Here is a 17,816-nt window from a genome sequence, read left to right on the forward strand (position 1 = left end):
CCAAACCTCTCTTGAATTTGAAGAAAAATGTTCTTGTTGAGAGCCCATTCTCCCTCGTCCACCTGTTGCCTGCTCAACCGTCGGCTTGGGTGTTCAAGGCGCCCTTGATGTGTTCCGCTCTGATTGAGGTGAGGTGTCTTTCTGCCCAAGTTAAGATGATGAGTGCTTCGGCGTGAAGGGATGAGGAACGAGACCCTCCTTGCTTGTTTAGATGGGCTTTGGCCGAAATGTTGTCAGTCCTGATTAGGACGTGCTGGTTGGTGATCATTGGTTGAAACTGTAGGAGTGCTCTTTGAATTGCTTTCAACTCCAGTCTGTTGATGTGAAGACGAGTCTCTTTTGGGGACCAATGCCCCAGGGCTATGTGGTGGTGAAGGGTGGCTCCCCATCCCTCTAGGCTCGCATCGGTAAAGATCTGAATAGCCAGGCCCTGAATGTAGGATAGGCCCTTTGACAGGTTGGGTCTCTTGGACCACCACCCCAGGCTGGTACTTGCTTGCGACGTTAGGATGAGGCGCGGGTTCTTCTTTTGAGTTATTTGACGCTGATATGGTTTGAGAAACCATTGAAGAGCTCGCATGTGAAGACGGGCCCAGGGGACCATGGGGATGCATGATACCATCAATCCTTGAAGTCTGTCTAGAGCAGATAACCTTATCGACCTTGTGGTCCTGGAGGTTCTTGCTAAAGTAGTTATAGTAGCTACCTTGTCTGGAGGTAGGAAGACCATGTTCCGCGCTGTGTTGATAATTGCTCCCAGATGGTGAAGAGATTGAGTCAGTAGAATCTTGCTTTTTGTCATGTTTATCATGAATCCGTGTTGAGATAATGTCTGAAGTACTCTTTGTGTGTGCTGTACCACTAGAGAATTGGAAGGAGCACTCACCAGGATGTCATCGAGATAGGGAAATATGTGTATTCCCTTTTCTCTGAGATGGGCCACCAGGGTGATTAGGATCTTGGTGAACGTCCTTGGAGCTAAGAGCCCGAATGGGAGGGCTCGGAACTGATAGTGGCACCGACCGTGTGTGAAGTGGAGGAACTTGGGATGTGATGGGTGTATCAATATATGCATGTATGCCTCCGTGAGGTCTATTGATGTCATGTACGCCTGCGGTCTCAAGGCCTCGATGATGGACTTCAAGGTCTCCATTCTGAAACGCTTGAAAACGACGAACCGATTTAGGAATTTTAAGTCCAAGATGGCGTGCCAGTCTCCATTGCGTTTTGGGACTGTAAAGAAGACGGAGTAGACCCCTGTGTGCTGCTCCGTGTGTGGTACATGATCTATGGCTTGGATTTCTAGCAGGTGCTGAGCTGCGGAGTTCGGCGACATTTTTCCGGTTGTTGAGACGTGGGTGATATTATGAAGCGGTCTGGAGGGTTGCTTCTGAGTTCTATTCTGTAGCCTTCTTGGATGACTCTTAGTACCCAGGTGTCGGGGTTTGATGACTTCCAGGTGTTTGCGAAGGCTTGAAGTCTCCCCCTCCACTGGGTCTGACCTGAGGTCATTGCTTGTTTTGCTTGTCACCGAACCTGCTAGCCTTGTCGGATCCCTGTCCTTGAAATTGGGACCCTTTTTTGAATCTGGGACCTCTCCTGAAGGACCCACGGCCAGCATTCCAGTTATTTCGGCGGTTGTCCTGTCTAGGTCGTGCCTAGATGTCCTGAAGGGACGAAAGGAAGATGAGAAGGAAGGTTTGCCCTACCTCTTGATGTATTTGGGGAGGGCCTTCTTCTTATCTTTTGTCTCAACCAATATGTCGTCAAGCTTTGGCCCGAAAAGGTGACCTCCTTCAAAAGGGTAGCCAAGGAGCAGTGCCTTTGAACCGTTATCGGCCGACCAAGGACGAATCCAGAGGGCCTGTCTGGCTGCGGAAGCTGCGACTAGAGACCTGGCTGAAAAGGACATAGAGTCCAATGATGAGTCGGCCATAAAGTTGATGGCCTTCAGCAGCCTGTTAAGGCCATCCAAGACCCTTTTATTGTCCTGGGGAACTAAGTCAATTATTTTCCTTGTCCACATAATGCCAGCTCTGGCAAACAAGGCGGTGGTGGCTGAGGCTTGAATGGACAGTGCCACCGCTTCATGCGTTCTTTTTGTGGCGTATTCAGCCTTCCTGTCCAGAGAATCTTTTATGTTGCCTGTGCCGTCTTCTGATATCAGGGTAGGCGACTGGAGAGCTGTGACAGGGGCCTCGACTAGAGGAACCTATAAAAGGGCCATGGCCCTAGGCTCCAAGGTATACATCTTCTTTATAGAAGCGGGGACCTGTTTGTTTGACATGGGTTTTTCCCATTCAGAGCGCAGCAGGTCCTCAAAGTACTCAGGGAAGGGAACTGCACATGATTTTGACTTAACCCTCGCAAAAAATTCCTGGTTCCCCTGAATTTTGTCTGACTTTTGATAGTCTCGGTATCCTCATCCTCATGGAGGTCGAGGGCAGCCAAGGCCTTGCAAAGGAGGGGCTGATAGTCCTCACTAACAAAAAGGCGTGACTGATGATCCTGGTCTGGGACCCCTTCTTCCCCTTCCTCCTTCTCTTCTTCAGAAGAGAACTCTTCCTCCTCTTTTTCATCTTCTCCCTCTATGGAGATTCGCAAGGTGTGCCCTAGCCTGGCTAGAGGGGGGAGCTTTTCTGGCAGCCTTGGTAGGTCAGGGGTTTTGGAAGCCACTGCAGGACGCCCTGTCCATAGGTTCTGAGTAAGCGGAACCCCTGGAAGGAGATGAGGCCCTTGAACTCATAGGGTCCCTACAGGAGGGGTCACTGAGGTGAGCTAACTCCTCTCTAAGGGCTCTCCGCATAACTTCTAGCATGCCCTGCTCGGCCGCCCCCTCCCCCCACCGACGGAGGGAAAGGAGCTTTAACGTTACCGCCTCCGGTGCCTGCAGCAGATTCTCCCTCAGAGCCGGCATTACAGGCTTCTTCCTCCACCGCACCCTCGTTACTCTCAGGGGCCGAATGGGGGGTGGCAGCCGCGACCTCTGCAGTGCGCGCGTCTCCTGCAGCGATCGATCGTTTGGCACCATCTTTTTTCTCTTCCGCCAACTGCTCTCTCTTTTGAGCTCGCACTGTTTTGCCTGGGTGGCGGCTTTTCTGGACGTTTTGTCCGCAGCAGCATCTTTGCAGCGGGGAAGGAGCCCCACTACCTGCTCCTTGTCCCCGCACATTAGTTCTTCCCCGGACTGTTCTCCACTCGCCGCCATACCCCTCAGGCAAAAAGGGCGGGAAGAGGTGGGGAGACGGACAAAGACCGGAGAAAAGGAGGAAAAAGGATTTTGGGGACAAAAAGGAGGGTAGGGTGTTAAGGTTAATACACTAGGATACTGTGGGTATAGACAGATAGGTAAGATAGTAAAAAATAGATAATAGACAGAGAAGGCCTAGCTCTAGAGCTCTCTCAGACACTGCTTCTCCCTCTAAGGCAGGACTAGAACTGGAAGTTGGGGGCGGTCCTAGCACAGGAACAGGAAGTAAAGATTTGTGAATCCTGTCTCTCCCTGAGCATAGGAACGGAATAACCCAATCATCAGATCTCCTCGAAGCTCAGAGAAATTAAATGAATTCACACACATGATTATTTATAATTCAGCAAAAATAAGATAAAAATATAAAATCAGTAGACACATGAGAAACATTAAACACATGAAAACAAGTAAAGGAATTTGATATGTAGAATAATAAACCCATGTGATTAAAAAAAGGTGACTGGATAAAATAAAAAATGTTAACAAGCTCAGGATGGCCAGAGGCTCTCCAGGAGACATTTACTTTTTAGACATTTATATCCATTTCTCCCCTTCTTCATTTTACCCTCTCAATATCCACCCTGTAAAGTAGGTCAGGCTGACTGTGGGTGGCAGGACCTAGCAAGTCTCCATGGAGAATCAAGGCTGGGTCCCCCAGTTCAGACATTTTGGAACGGCATTCACCACACCCTCTCAACATTCCAAAGATGCTGGCAGGTGGAAAAAGGTTGGGCACCCCTCCCATCCTCTAACCACTGAATAATGATACTAAGGGCGCACTCACACATGCCAAATAAAGCACTTTAAATCCACTTTCAATGCACTTTGCCACTGGATTTTACTGTGTGAATTGGCAAAGTCCATTTGCAAATGGTTTTTAAAGTGCATTGAAAGTAGACTGAAAGTGCATTATTCAGTATGTGTGAAAGTGCCCTAAGTCATGGAAGACCCAGATATCACCTCACAGTACTTTGGCCATACTTCCTGTCTGTGAAAAAAGAGACAGATATGGAAAGTGTAAGCACCCTGTGAGTAAAAAACTAGTTCAAAAGATGCAATGGCATTTAGGTCCCAACCATCCTCTGATTACCACAGTATCTTCCTGCTTACCTGGCTGGGAGGTGCTTTGGGCTTTTCTGCTAGGCTTATTTTCACACGCCTTCCATTAACCAAAACTGGAACTGTTTCACCGTATTTGACAGCTGCTATTACCGCTTCTTTATAATGCATTTCTAGGAACGCCTAATAAAAAAAGGGGGGAAATTGCATTTAAGATTTTGTTTTTACATATTTACTTTGAATGAGGTACTGAAGAACTACCAAACAGGACCCAAGTAGATGGTGTTTATTTTCCTGTACTTTTAAATGGTCTTTTTCAATGCAGCTGCAGCTCAACTAATAAATAAGATCATTTCCTAATAGTTTTCTTGCAGGCAGATGATGTGCAGACACCAGAGATAAAAGCCTTGAAATTTTAAGCCTTCTTCCTCGAGCGAGAAATCCTGGCAAGTCACATAACCTCTGCAAGGAACTAGGAGAAAACGGCTCCTAGACCAGTGGGGAGAGGGAGAGAGAAGGACCAACTTTTCTAGAGGCACAAAACATCGTACATTTGAGGAACTGCTGAAGCAGTATCCCCAGCAGAAGCTCCTCTTGAAATACAATTCCCCAAATGACACGGCATAGCTGTCCCTGACAAACCAGAGTGGGAAGTGCCAGTGGTGGCAAAAACCTCCACCCATCTTTATTTTGGGGAAGTTTGGGGAAGGAATGAGAGACCAAGGGCACAAATCACCTTGCAACAAAACACTGAAAAATGACTCCATAATCAGAAAGGCAAAGAAGCACCAAGATGGCACAGAAATTCTAATGGCTAATGCTCTAAAATCCTGTAATTGAAAAGAATGGGGGGGGGGGCAGAGATGTACAAACAAAAACCCAGCTAACCTTGCCTCAGGGGACCATGAATTACTGTGTGTGTGAGTTAAGTGCCGTCATGTCACGTCCGACTCATGGCAACTCTATGAATCAATGTCCTCTAAAAGTCCTATCCTTAACAGCCTTGCTCAGATCTTGCAAATTGAGGGCCGTGGCTTCCTTTATAGAGTCAATCCATCTCTTGTTGGGTCTTCCTCTTTTCCTGCTGCCTTCAACTTTTCCTAGCATGATAGTCTTTTCCAGTGAATTACTACTGCTAGGTATTCAACTATTACCATTACCACCCCCACACGTTATTTTCCAGAAATACCATGATCAGAATTTAAGACACTGCTTACCTCATTTCTAGAACGAATCACTAAGTAGTCACTAACTTTTCCAAAGGGCTGAACAATTTTCTTAATATCTTGATCTGTATAGCCATCATCTGGTAGATCAGATATATGAAGAACTGTACCACAACTCAAGAGTTTATCTGTCAAAAGCTGCAAATTAAACATTTAAACAAAAATGTTAATCCCTTAAATTATTTCCCTCTCTTGTGTATACACAGGTACAAGCACACTAAGAAAGAGCTAAGATAGTTTAAGTCACTAGCAGTGCTTCCCCAAAGCAGGTCTAGTCAATGGACTTTAAATACAGATATGATTGCACTGTAAGAAGGGTCTTACACCAGGGAAATAAAGGATAAAAATCTATGAAATGACTACAGGAACAATCCCTCATAACACTGAACTTGTTATTCAAGTGCCTCTCGACAGGGCTGCAAAACAGTGCAGCCCACATACAAGGTGGTTTCTTCACAACAGGAGAAGTTGAATGTCAGGTGAAGGAGAGAGAAAAAGGAAAACAGGGAGATGATGAGGAAACAGTGTTGGGCTTTGTGCGGGTGTCATAACATTCTCAAGAGGAGACTAGAGCCAAAGGATGAATACCATAAAATGCACATCTTCTTCTTTCCATCTGTCAAGCAACAATTCAATCACTTTTTAAGTACTCTGACTACTTAGACAAGTTGGAAGAGGAACTGAATTAGGGCTGGAGGGAAATGAAACAGATTTACCATGAGGGTTTCTTGTCATCAGCATACTGAAAGGTACCTTTGTATAGGTTATACCTCTCCCACTTTGCTTGACAAGGCCAGGCATGTGACAATCCAGCTAGAGGCAGATCTTCAGTTCATAGCCTCCCAAGTTCTCAGGCAGGAAATCGCCTGACACACACACACCCCCGGCAAAAAAAACTACATCAGGGAGACTGGAAAAGATGGAGAGAAGGACAGCCTTCTGGACTCAACTATCCAGCCAGGACAAATGCAATTAAGCTGGAGTACCTTTCAGAGGGAGAGGCAGATGCCCCAGTGACTGCCCTACAGATCTTTGCCAAAGGTTACAAAGGTGTAAAAAGGGCAGAGTCCTACAAAAGAGGGCTGAACTGTCTGAGAAAGCTGAAGGTGCTGGACCTTGTCTGTGAGGAACTACATGCTTAGGTCACTCCAGTAATAATTACAAACCATCCTTCCATCTCAGGACTATGAGACAAACAGGCAGTCCAAGCAATGATGTAGGGCCATGCTTCTTGAGGTAAGACCTCTATGCCCCTTTTTTCAACTGACTTGAGATGAGGGGAAAAGAACAGAAGCCCATGGCTACTGAGGAAGATTGAATTCACCCTAAGGATGAATGGTCTGTCCTTGGTGCTGTGGAGTCCTTCTGAAGGAGCAAACCACCTGAATGATTGATGTGACAGAGTGGGGAGTTCCAGGACCCTATGAGCCATTAAGAAGGCCATAAGGAATGTGATCTGGAAGGACCGGTTCTGCTGTGAAATTGACCTAAGGAGCTCAAACAATAATTTGTGCAGTATCCAAGGGATCTTGTGGAGAGCCATGGATGGGAAATTTGTGCAGTCTGAGGGACAGGGACTGACAGTCCCTTGAGTAGAGACATAAAATTTCCAGAATTTTTAGGGGAAATAGAAATATATGCAATATTTACTGTCCTATCAAACCTTAACTAATTTTCCTGCTTTAACAATATAAAATGCATCATTATAACAGCATATATAATTGCAATATTTGACAGAGTTAAGAAATGTAAAAGTTATAAATAGATTTGTACAAGCAACATTGCAAATATACCCAATACTTGACAGAAAACTGCAAGCTGATGCACCATATGCTTCTTTAGCACATGGACCTTAATTTTTGCTATCTGGTTCAAGAGTCCTCAGTTCTCAATGAAACCTTTCACAGTTTTCCTCTGAGGCTTTGCTGTAGTTTCTAGCTTTTTCTGATCTTTTCTCCTCCAGGAAGTTAGCATAATAAGATACTTTTTAACCCAACCCGGGAGAGTTGAAAAGGGCAACCACAAATCAGGTCAAAAAGACAACAGAAGGTATACAATAGTTAAAGACAACGAGATCCCTGCATGCCTCCTCACTGAAGATGAGGTATCCTTCTGGATGCTAATTTTGTGTCCTTAAGCATTTCTCCTCTGCTCCAATCAAGCTGATTCCTTTTTTGCATTGTACCTCTGCATCCTGAGTTCCTTCTTTGCACACCCTCCCACCTTCTGACTGAGCTATAAGGACTCTCCATTCTGACTTGTATCTGACGAAGGAAGCACTGACGCTCGAAGGTTTAAACCCCAATAATCTTACTGGTCTCGAAGGTGCTGCTGGACTAGAATCAAGCTGTTCTACTACAGACCAACATGGCTACCCTTTGAAACTGTACACAATATCTATCTCTTGTTAGTACTGGTAGGAGTTAGAAGTCAGACCCACCAAAAAAACAAACAGCACAGGAGTAGGACCACACGACAGCTAAGGGGAGTGAATGACTGAGGGGTTTGAAGGAAGAGCTCATAACAACAGTGACATGAACTGTATTTGACACCAAGTGTTCAGGCACAGCCACCACAAAGAAGTTTAATAAAAGAAACAGAAAAAGTTACTCACCCTATTGTAAGGAGGGTGGGCAACACTTGCATCCTTTGCTAGTGCACCCATGGGCAAGTTCTTGTTTTTGCCTTCCACAGCCAATCCTCCTTTGTTTGACGTAACACCAGCCTCGGGCAGCTTTATTTTGGCATCAGACAGGTTGTAATGAGAAAGCGAGTCTCTCTTGGAAGTCTTCTGAGGGACAGGAGGACCACTCGCATTCTTCTTCACGCTCCCAAGCGACTTCCCTGGCTCAGGCGGCATTCTCCTTGGTTCCGAAGTCCCTCGGCCCGCACTTTGTTGCGACTTCTGTTTATTGAACTGTTCGACAAAACGGTGCCCCAAACATTTCACTATCGCTTCCAAGGCCTTGTCTGAGAGGGGAAATGGGGAAAACAGAGGAAAACAACATCAACTAATTTCTCCCAAGAATTCGGTTCCCTCCTGCTGGATGAAACGGCAGCCAGGGAATGCAGAGAAAGGGCTTAAATAGCAGTGGGAAATCAACTTTCCTATATCTCCCTTCAATCAAGGAGCAAACAGTCATATGAAAAGTAGGGTTGTTGTTTTTAATCAGAAGAATATCACACAACTTAACCCCCCTCCAGTATTTGTCAGAAAGCATGACTCTGCCACTAAACCTTCTGTGCCATCCACGTTCTTACCTTCAGATGTAGTAGATCTTCCTAATTCTCTTTCCTTGCTGAAAGATCTTGAAGGCTGTGCACTAGAATTCGGAGGCCGCCATGGAGACCGTGACCTATGTCTGGGACTAGGAAGGCGCCTTGGACTTCGGCTTCTTGGCCGACTGGTCCTGCGATACCCTGGGCTTCTGGAGGGTGACCAACGCCTGGCATGGTTAGAGCTTGAGCGTCTTGAACGCTTCGGGCTAGGGCTGGCAGAATGTCGCCTTGGAGCATGAGTCTCCTGTCTGTCACCTTTACGCCTGTGAAACAGAGGCCAAAGCCTAGATGATTCCCAGCTTGTTTAATATGAATATACCAGCCTTAAATTGACATAAGATTTCTCTTTCACTGAAAATAAAGCTAGTTTGAGTAAGTAACAGTAAAAAGTGGGTGGGAATAGGTGAACTGAAAATACTGTACTTAAAAATTTCAAAGGAATATACAGAACTACTAAATAAACTATCAGCCTGCAGGAATTCCACCTGAAGGATTACCTCATAACCTCCCCTCCACAGTTCCTTCCACTATAATTAAAGAAAACACTACAGAATGGGAATCCTACTTATCCTAATTGGTGTGGCATGAAAAGACAGTGTCGTGAGTCAGCCTGAGAATTACTCTTCAGAAGAAGAGGCGGCAGAACAAGCCCTCACTCCCTCTGAAGAGATAACACCAGAACAGCAAGACGGGGCCTCTGAGCCAGAAGACCGGCCGGCTGAAACAAGAGACCAGGGAAGAGAAAGCCTTTCACCTTCAGGGTCTCCTCCACCAGTGGAGAAAAGAAGAGTAAAAGGTAGAATGGCACTGCAGCAAAGGAGAAAGTCGGCCCGGCTTTTGGACAAAAGACGTAAGTTGGCGCAGGAGGAATCAGAGTCTGAAGCCGACAGTTGAGCTGAAACACCTGGAGAGTCACGAAGGCAATATAAGCAAGACTGACCGTTAAGTGCCTCGTGGGAGCAAATGTTATTGCATGCTGCCTGTCTCTTATCTTGAGAAGCTTCATTTGGAGTCCGGTTTGCCGTGCTGTTGAACTTGGAAGAAAGCCGTGGCCTGCAGCCAAGACCTTCAAGGCAAGGAGCTTGTGTCTGTTTGTGACCCTGTTCCTGTATTGTGAGTATATTGCTTCTGTCCTTATTAAGGAACTGCCGGGCCCTCCCAGCAAGAGTAAAATACGCGTCAGGCTCTGCTTCCTTCAGCACCGATACGTTGCTGTGTGGAAAGCAGAGACTCAGACCTGCCTATACGCAACAGACAGATATGCCTGAAAAGGAGAGATCTGTGCTGGTAGCCTTGACATAATTTTCTAAAGACAAAACCATGGCATACAGCAGTACTTTAATAGTGAAGTGATTGGGTGACAAAGGGAATAAAATCTCTGTATAACAGGGTGAACCTCCAGATATACAGTATAATATTAGCTTCCCCTTGACCCACATACTGGGGAGGGGAAAAAATAGGACTAGGGATTATACATGTGCACAGCCAAATGCTGCCAAAGAAAATAAGCAATGTAAGAAGAAAGCATTGGAACAAGCCCTTCTAGAAGAGATTTCCACTCAGCTAGCTTGAGTTATGCCCTGATCTGGATAGCCCAGGCTAGCCCGGTCTCATCATATCTCTGAAGCTAAGCACGGTAAGCTCTGGTTAGTACTTGGATGGGAAGTCCAGGGTTGCTACGCAGAGGCAGGCAATGGCAAACCACCTCTGTTGGTCTCTTGCCTTGAAAACCCTGCAGGGTCGCCACAAGTCAGCTGCAACTTGATGCAAAAAAGAAAAAAAGCTTGTTCCATTTTCTCAGAAAAAAAGGAAATGTAGGGATAGCCTGAAATATATACAATCCCATATACATGGAGAGATACACAATACAATTCATGCTGGTGCTGCTCCTAGCATTTATTAAGAGTAACGTTAAATGCAAAACAGACTGATAAAGTCATATTTTCACACAGATGATGCTTTCTAGCTGTGACAGTCAGTCCAAGAGGGGCAGCCACAGAGGACAGTTGCCAAAGTTCAATGCCATGGCCAAACCTCTACAAACCAACGTCCTGCAAGGGACCAGCTGCCATTCCCAGATACAAGTAATGCATGCTCAGTATTTACCACAGAAGCACACACTGATTCGCTATAATGTGTAAATAAGAAGGGGGAAAGAGACTATTGCACAATGACTGGTATCAAACAAAAGTAACCATGACTCAAAATAACTGAGAAGTTACGTTACCTTTTTGATGAAGAGTGAGACTCAGGATTCCAGTCAGGGTACCTGTTTCAAGAATAAAAATGTGCATGAAAGAAGCTGACTATCTACATTACTATTTTAACATTAACTATCTTGTTATGATATAACTGAGAACCACTGTCCTTCCTTGCATACATCCTTCAAGTACCACCCTAGGACTACCATCCCCCACCTGAATTTCAGTGTTCAGCCAAACTCATCCAGGGAGGACTGACCCTTTCATGGGGAGAGACTTAATGGGGTCTCCTGAGAGACACACATTAGGGTCTGAAGAGAGGTGACCAGATGGAAGAAGCAGCTAAAACTATTAACAGGGTCTGAATAACAAACTTGGAACCATTAAGATATTTCTGCCTATTCTCTTTAACATCACAGAGATAAACTACAGGCCTATGAAAAGAGAATGTATGTATACCTATTTCATTTCCCCATACTCAGATGTTTGGAGCCTTTCACATTTCAACTGTAAACTGTGATTTGTCTTCACTTATTGCTTGTATGTGTAAAGATTTTTTTTAATTTGGTCTTTGCAACCATGGAGAAAGCCCTCTGCTTTGACTCACACTTAGCAAAGAAAGGAAGAAACAGGGAGCGTTAGAAATATCTCTAACCAGTGAGATTCCCAAGAGTACCCCCCCCCCTTCATGCTGTCTAAATTAAGGAGGAGATTCTAATTTTTCTAGACAGGGTCTGACTGCTAGCTGTCAAGCTGAAATTCTATTAACGACCTGCTGGTGGCAATGGAGAGTAAGCCCTATTTGTGAAAGGAATGAGTGGGATAAAGGTAGATGGGTGAGTTCCTCACTGGGGCCTAGCTACTTGAGACCTGGGCCAGCTGAGTAAATCTCTCATTCCCTGTGGTAAAGGCAAGCTCCTGAAGGGTCAAATTAACTCAAACCTCTTCTGATCATTTGGATAGCATCCTGGATTGCATAACACTTGAAGATGACTTCCAATATATAGTCGAAGGCTTTCACGGTCAGTGTTCATTGGTTCTTGTAGGTTATCCGGGCTGCGTGACCGTGGTCTTGGTATTTTCTTTCCTGACGTTAGGCCAGCAGCTGTGGCAGGCATCTTCAGAGGAGTAACACTGAAGAGAGACACTGTCCTTCAGTGTTACTCCTCTGAAGATGCCTGCCACAGCTGCTGGCGAAACGTCAGGAAAGAAAATACCAAGACCACGGTCACACAGCCCGGGTAACCTACAAGAACCAATGACTTCCAATATTCTGCCCGTGAGCTATCACCGTCTCTTAAAAGGGCAGCTCTAACAACCTTGTCTCAGACATGCTGCAAGACATGCAGAAGCTCTAATACAAACAAAAATGCCAAATAGAATAGTTTTAAATTAGAACTCCAATCCACATTCCATTGAGCTCAACACACAAGGGAACAAATGACCACATGAAGTACTATAACACACCACCGTAACAGCACACAAGTTAAACGAAAGTCCTTACTGTTGGCGTAGCTGGCGACAGTTTTCAATATGGGTAGTAGCGTTCTGATGCTGAATCCAGTCCTACAAGAAAAAGAGAAAGACACAAATCACGTGTTAGCCCAGCATTTTCCAGCCTGTAGGTCCTGACCCAAAAGTGGGCTGCAAAACCTGTGGAACTGGGCCCCAGGCTTCTGCAGTTTCATTGATTTAAGCATGCTCTGATTTTTGTTTGTTTTTTAAGTGGGCCACCATACCAAGTAAATTGGATCTTGTGGGACACCATACCAAAATGGTTGGCATGAATTAAACTATGTACACCCAGGAGACTGAAATTCAAAAAGCAGCCTGGAGCTTTAAAAAAGGTACAGGTAGTCCCCTGTGCAAGCACCAGGTCATTACTAACCCATGGGGTGAAGTCACATCCCAAGTTTACTAGGCAGACTATGTTTACGGGGTGGTTTGCCATTGCCTTCCCCAGTCATCTACACTTTACCCCCAGCAAGCTGAGTACTCATTTTCTCGACCTCGGAAGGATGGAAGGCTGAGTCAACCTTGAGCCAGCTACTTGAAACCGACTTCCGTCAGGATCAAACTTAGGTCGTGAGCAGAGCTTTGACTGCAACAAAGATGCTGAGGGGTCTGGAGACCAAGTCCTATGAGAAAAGGTTGAAGGAGCTGGGTATGATTAGCCTGAAGAGGAGAAGACTGAGAGGGAATAGGATAACCATCTTCAAGTACTTGAAGGGCTGTCATATAGAGGAGGTTGCCGAGTTGTTTTCTGTTGCCCCAGAAGGTTGGACCAGAACCAATGGGTTGAAATCAAATCAAAACAGTTTCTGTCTAGACATTAGGAAGAATTTTCTAACAGTTAGAGCGGTTCCTCAGTGGAACAGGCTTCCTCAGGAGGTGGTAAGCTCTTCTTCCCTGGAGGTTTTTAAGCAGAAGTTAGATGGCCATCTGTCAGCAATGCTGATTCTATTACCTTAGGCAGATCATGAGAGGGAAGGCATCTTGGCCATCTTCTGGGCATGGAGTAGGGGTCCATGGGGGTGTGGTGGGGGAGGTAGTTGTGAATTTCCTGCATTGTGAAGGGTTGGACTAGTTTACCCTGGTGGTCCTTTCCAATTCTAAGCTTCTATGAGTACTGCAGCTTACCACTATGCACCACGGGGCTCTTTTATCTGAGCTTTAGTCTATGAAAATAATCAGTCTCATTTTAGGTACCCTCATCAAATGACAAGTTTTAGCTGTGCACCAATTCAGGCTGGTCAAAATCACAGCACATCGAACAACAGAGTATAAATAAGCTCATTTGTATACTGCTCCAGGTTCATATACTTGTTGGCAAAAACACCCCAACCACTGCAGAGTGTTACAGAACAAATATTGCTGTCACAGTGTTTCTCCCTGGATAAAAAGGCCAATGCAGAGCCTCTCTGGCTATCTGCCCAAGAATAAGATATTCCAGCATACCAGCCCAGGGCTGCAGAGATCATGAGGCAGATGCAGTGGGCAGGTGATGGGAGATGCAAGAGCAAGGAGAGCCACAGACATGTTGCAAACTGTGCAGCTCCAAAATATTGTCGAAGGCTTTCACGGTCAGAGTTCATTGGTTCTTGTAGGTTATCCGGGCTGTGTGACCGTGGTCTTGATATTTTCTTTCCTGACGTTTCGCCAGCAGCTGTGGCAGGCATCTTCAGAGGAGTAACACTGAAGGCTTCAGGCTAAAAGATTAGCCTACCTTTCTTGCTGCATGGTGATAGTAACAAAAGCAAAATACACCTTGCCAACAATGCCATTTTGGAATCTACTCACATGGCGATGTGGCAATGCTATAGAAAATAGCATTCTTTCTAGCGTCTCCAAAATGGCAGAACACACTTTCCAAATGAATGTTTTAAATAAACAATAATAAATGTCTTGAAGTTATCAAAATCCAAGTATTCTTCATAAAAAACAAAAGTCTTTCCACCTCAGTCTTTGCCAGTCAGGGTTCAAAATCATAAGTTGTTCTTACTTAAAAGGCCAGTTTCAAATTAGATATCTGTTTAATAAAATGTTGAAGATTGAAGGATGTACACTCTAGGCTTCTAAACAAACTAGGCACATGTTTAAACAAAATTTAGAAAGCAGCTTGTATGCAAAATACACGACAGCCAATCTGAACAAAAGATGTAAATAGCATTGTTTCAACAACAAAAATTTGTTTAGCAAACATGAAAAAAAAACTGAACACAATGGATATATTTAAAAAGGACAAAAGCTATTTTGCCATGAAGTTTCCTATCCAAAAACAATCTTAATAGTAAAGAACCTCATGTTTGAATGCAGCTACAAAATTGAACCCCAGTGTGATTTCTTTTCCTAGGCTTCATTATGAGAAATATCATGGATAATTTAAAATATGAACGACAAAGATCCAAACTGTCATCATCATGTTGTTAAATAAGTACAATTTATATCATTCATTTAAAGTCTGAGCCTCCAAATGGAGGCTCCGCCTAAAGTTAGAAAGAGGACAGAATGTAAAGAGCCCCAAGTAGTACTTTCTTGAAGGATAGGTATGGCACAGAAGAATGAGGTGTTCTGTAAGAACTGAGCAATCGTGTAAGAATGAAATTATAAACTTTAAATATTTCTCAATGCATTTAATCTTCTGGATGTTGCGATTATACAAAGGCGTATCTACAATACACTTCTGGAAAATGTTCAGAGAGAAAACGTAAGAAATAACACAAATGCCCAAGGTGTGATAATGTCAAGCCAGATCTATTTTGAAAATATTTGTGAGACAAAAATATACCACAAAGTTTGGAAATAAGAATCCAATTAATGTTGCAAATATCTCAACTTACCTCAGATATGATCTCCCCTTCCCAGAAGTATTTCTGGCACTACAATTCTGACATCATGGATCTTTCCATGGGGGCATATAGGCCTCCTTCAAGAATACGGACTTAATCCAATACTCACAAAACACAGTGTTAGAAGTATACGTTGCTTTTGTTGTCTCTGCTTGACAAGTGTCTCCTTATGGGCACTTGTAACAGAAGAGAAGCCAGTATAGCCTGTGCCAGCCTCCATCTGTATTAAGGGATTTGTGGCATACTCGTGGCATACAGTAGAGCCTGCCCAAAGAATAGGCTGCCACAACTGCCCAAATCCTCACATTTCCAACGAGTGCTGCCACAGCCTTACAGAAACAGCTTGTGGTTACTGAATAATATTGCCCAAACAAGTTATCTCTAAGTCTTGAATCTTCATAACTTAGTGCAGGGGTTCCCCAACGTGGTGCCTGTGAGTACTATGGCACCCATGAACACCTTTCCTGGTGTCCAAGTGTCCTTAGAAACGGGGTGGGACCAGGTGGGGCTTTTGCCTAGCAAAGCTTCTGATCGGCTGTGCAGAATTTTTTTAATGTTGCTTCGGCGGCAGCTGCCACCAGAGCACAAGGATCTTCACCGTGTGACTGAAGATAAACAGCGGCAGCCATTTTATGCCTGGTCTGCCTCTTATGACAGCCATTTTGCGACTGTGCCCCACCATGCTGTGTCAGAAAACCAAAAGTGCCTGCAAACTCAAAAAAGGTTATGGACCCTTGTCTTAGCAGAATAAACTCTAAACATTTTTCATAGGCCATTTCCACCCCCATGAACGCGTGGAGAACAAGTGAAACGTATACACTCTTGTGGGGGGAGGAGGGGAGGGAGGGGAATCAACTCACCTTCAAATGTCTACATTCTACATTACACAGAGAACAGATATGCGGAAATATTCTTGGAGATGCAGCGTAGTAGTCATTCATCATAGAGGGAGTAGGGAGTCTCTTCAGCTTCTGTGCATCCGCGTGTGAAAACGCTGGAAGCCAAGAGGCCTTCACCACACCAAAAGGGGACTCAATAGGCTCTTCGGCCACTTTCTGGAAATTCTTCTGACCCCCCACAGGCCGAGGGGGGGCCTTAGGAGGAGGCTTGGCCCTGGATTCTTGCTGAATCCTGTCGCACCTGTTCAGAATCTCAAGCATTTCGGGAGCAAAAGGGGGCGGCGGCTGGTTCATAGCGGGCATCATGGGCTGGGCGAGAGGGGGTGGAGGCAAAGACTGCTGGACAGGAAGCATCACAGGCTGAGGCATGGGTGGCACCATAGGGGGCATCATGGGTAGGACTGGTGGGGCTGCCAGAGGTACTCCAGGTCCTGCTGAAGGCAGACATAATCCAGGCATACTGTTGGCAGTATTCATGACAAAAAAGTTCTGGGGATTTGGCGTACTTCTCTGAAATCCCATCTGTCGTATTAGTTGTTCTACAGCATTGAGTGGATTGTTGGCTATGCCAGCAGGTGCCGTAGACACAGGAGCTGCCTGCTGAGGCTGAAACCCTTTCACAGTCTCATCAGTCGCTACGCCAGAATTGTAAACTTTGACTTCAAGCGGACTTTCAGTATATCCGTACTTGCTTTCATGCCCGTAATCAATTACTTTGCTCTTTACCATGGAGCCACGGCCATCATCGCTGCAGAAGGTTTCCTTTTCCCTGCTCTGAGCAGGTAAACTGGGCAACTGACGAGACATTTTGCGCATTCGGATATCCCGCAAGATTAAAGGCATGTTTTCAGGTGTGAGCTGATCATCCGGATAGCGACTAAGTTCTTCCAAGTCTTCATTAGATAAGCCAAAGCTTGCCAAAATACTCGAAGCACTCTCATTTGTGTAACGGCTCTGAACGTTTGTGTTTGGTTCTGCAGGCTTTCCTGAAGCAGGCTGGCTCTGGCCACTATTCCCACATGGAAGTGGATTATTATCCCAGCGAGTAGCACAGCGTTCTTCCTTCTGCTGATTTCTCCTTTCCCTTGCTTGTCTTGGATCCATTCTATGTTGAGTGACCTGAACATCTGGCCTCGAAAATCCTGCCCCCGCTTCTCTTCCCATGAATTCTTGGGGTATTCCTAGGCGAGGACCAGGTGAGGGCTGTCCTAGAAGACTACCTTGCCCCCGAAAAGGCTCACGTGGGATTGAGTCAGATGCATTAGGTCCCCTCGGCCTTGGATGCATATTTCCTCTAGGGTTAAACATGGCGACCTTCAGGAATGCCTCATTTAACAAGGCATAAGATGCTACAGAATGATGTGAGGCAACAGAGTTCAACTGATGAAGAGCCAACTGTGTCTTAATCTGAGCAAGCTGCAAAGGGCCCAACAGAAGTGGGCTGGCAATGCCAAGATTCAGAGAATTCACAAGGGGTGCAAAACTTTCCAAGAACACCACAAAGCTGAAAGTTAAAAAACAAATATTAGATGACATTTGTCTTTGAATTCACT

The 17,816-nt window shown here is 45.2% G+C and overlaps 1 protein-coding gene across 1 annotated transcript in view; it reads right to left on the bottom strand.

The window, feature by feature from the left end:
- The window catches only part of ZNF638 (zinc finger protein 638), a 54,785-nt gene extending 37,235 nt beyond the window's left edge, over positions 1-17,550 (bottom strand). The window contains exons 1-9 of the mRNA XM_056855755.1: positions 16,225-17,550; positions 12,520-12,581; positions 11,042-11,083; positions 8,797-9,077; positions 8,150-8,490; positions 5,527-5,673; positions 4,361-4,492; positions 2,876-3,212; positions 887-1,317 (exon numbers count right to left, since the gene is read on the bottom strand). Coding sequence (XP_056711733.1) covers positions 887-1,317; positions 2,876-3,212; positions 4,361-4,492; positions 5,527-5,673; positions 8,150-8,490; positions 8,797-9,077; positions 11,042-11,083; positions 12,520-12,581; positions 16,225-17,550 — 3,099 coding nt within the window. The remainder of the gene's footprint in view (positions 1-886; positions 1,318-2,875; positions 3,213-4,360; positions 4,493-5,526; positions 5,674-8,149; positions 8,491-8,796; positions 9,078-11,041; positions 11,084-12,519; positions 12,582-16,224) is intronic.
- Positions 17,551-17,816: the final 266 nt, after the last annotated feature.

The sequence above is a fragment of the Euleptes europaea genome, chromosome 9 (genome assembly GCF_029931775.1).
Source record: "Euleptes europaea isolate rEulEur1 chromosome 9, rEulEur1.hap1, whole genome shotgun sequence".
In the NCBI taxonomy this organism is placed as follows: domain Eukaryota; kingdom Metazoa; phylum Chordata; class Lepidosauria; order Squamata; family Sphaerodactylidae; genus Euleptes; species Euleptes europaea.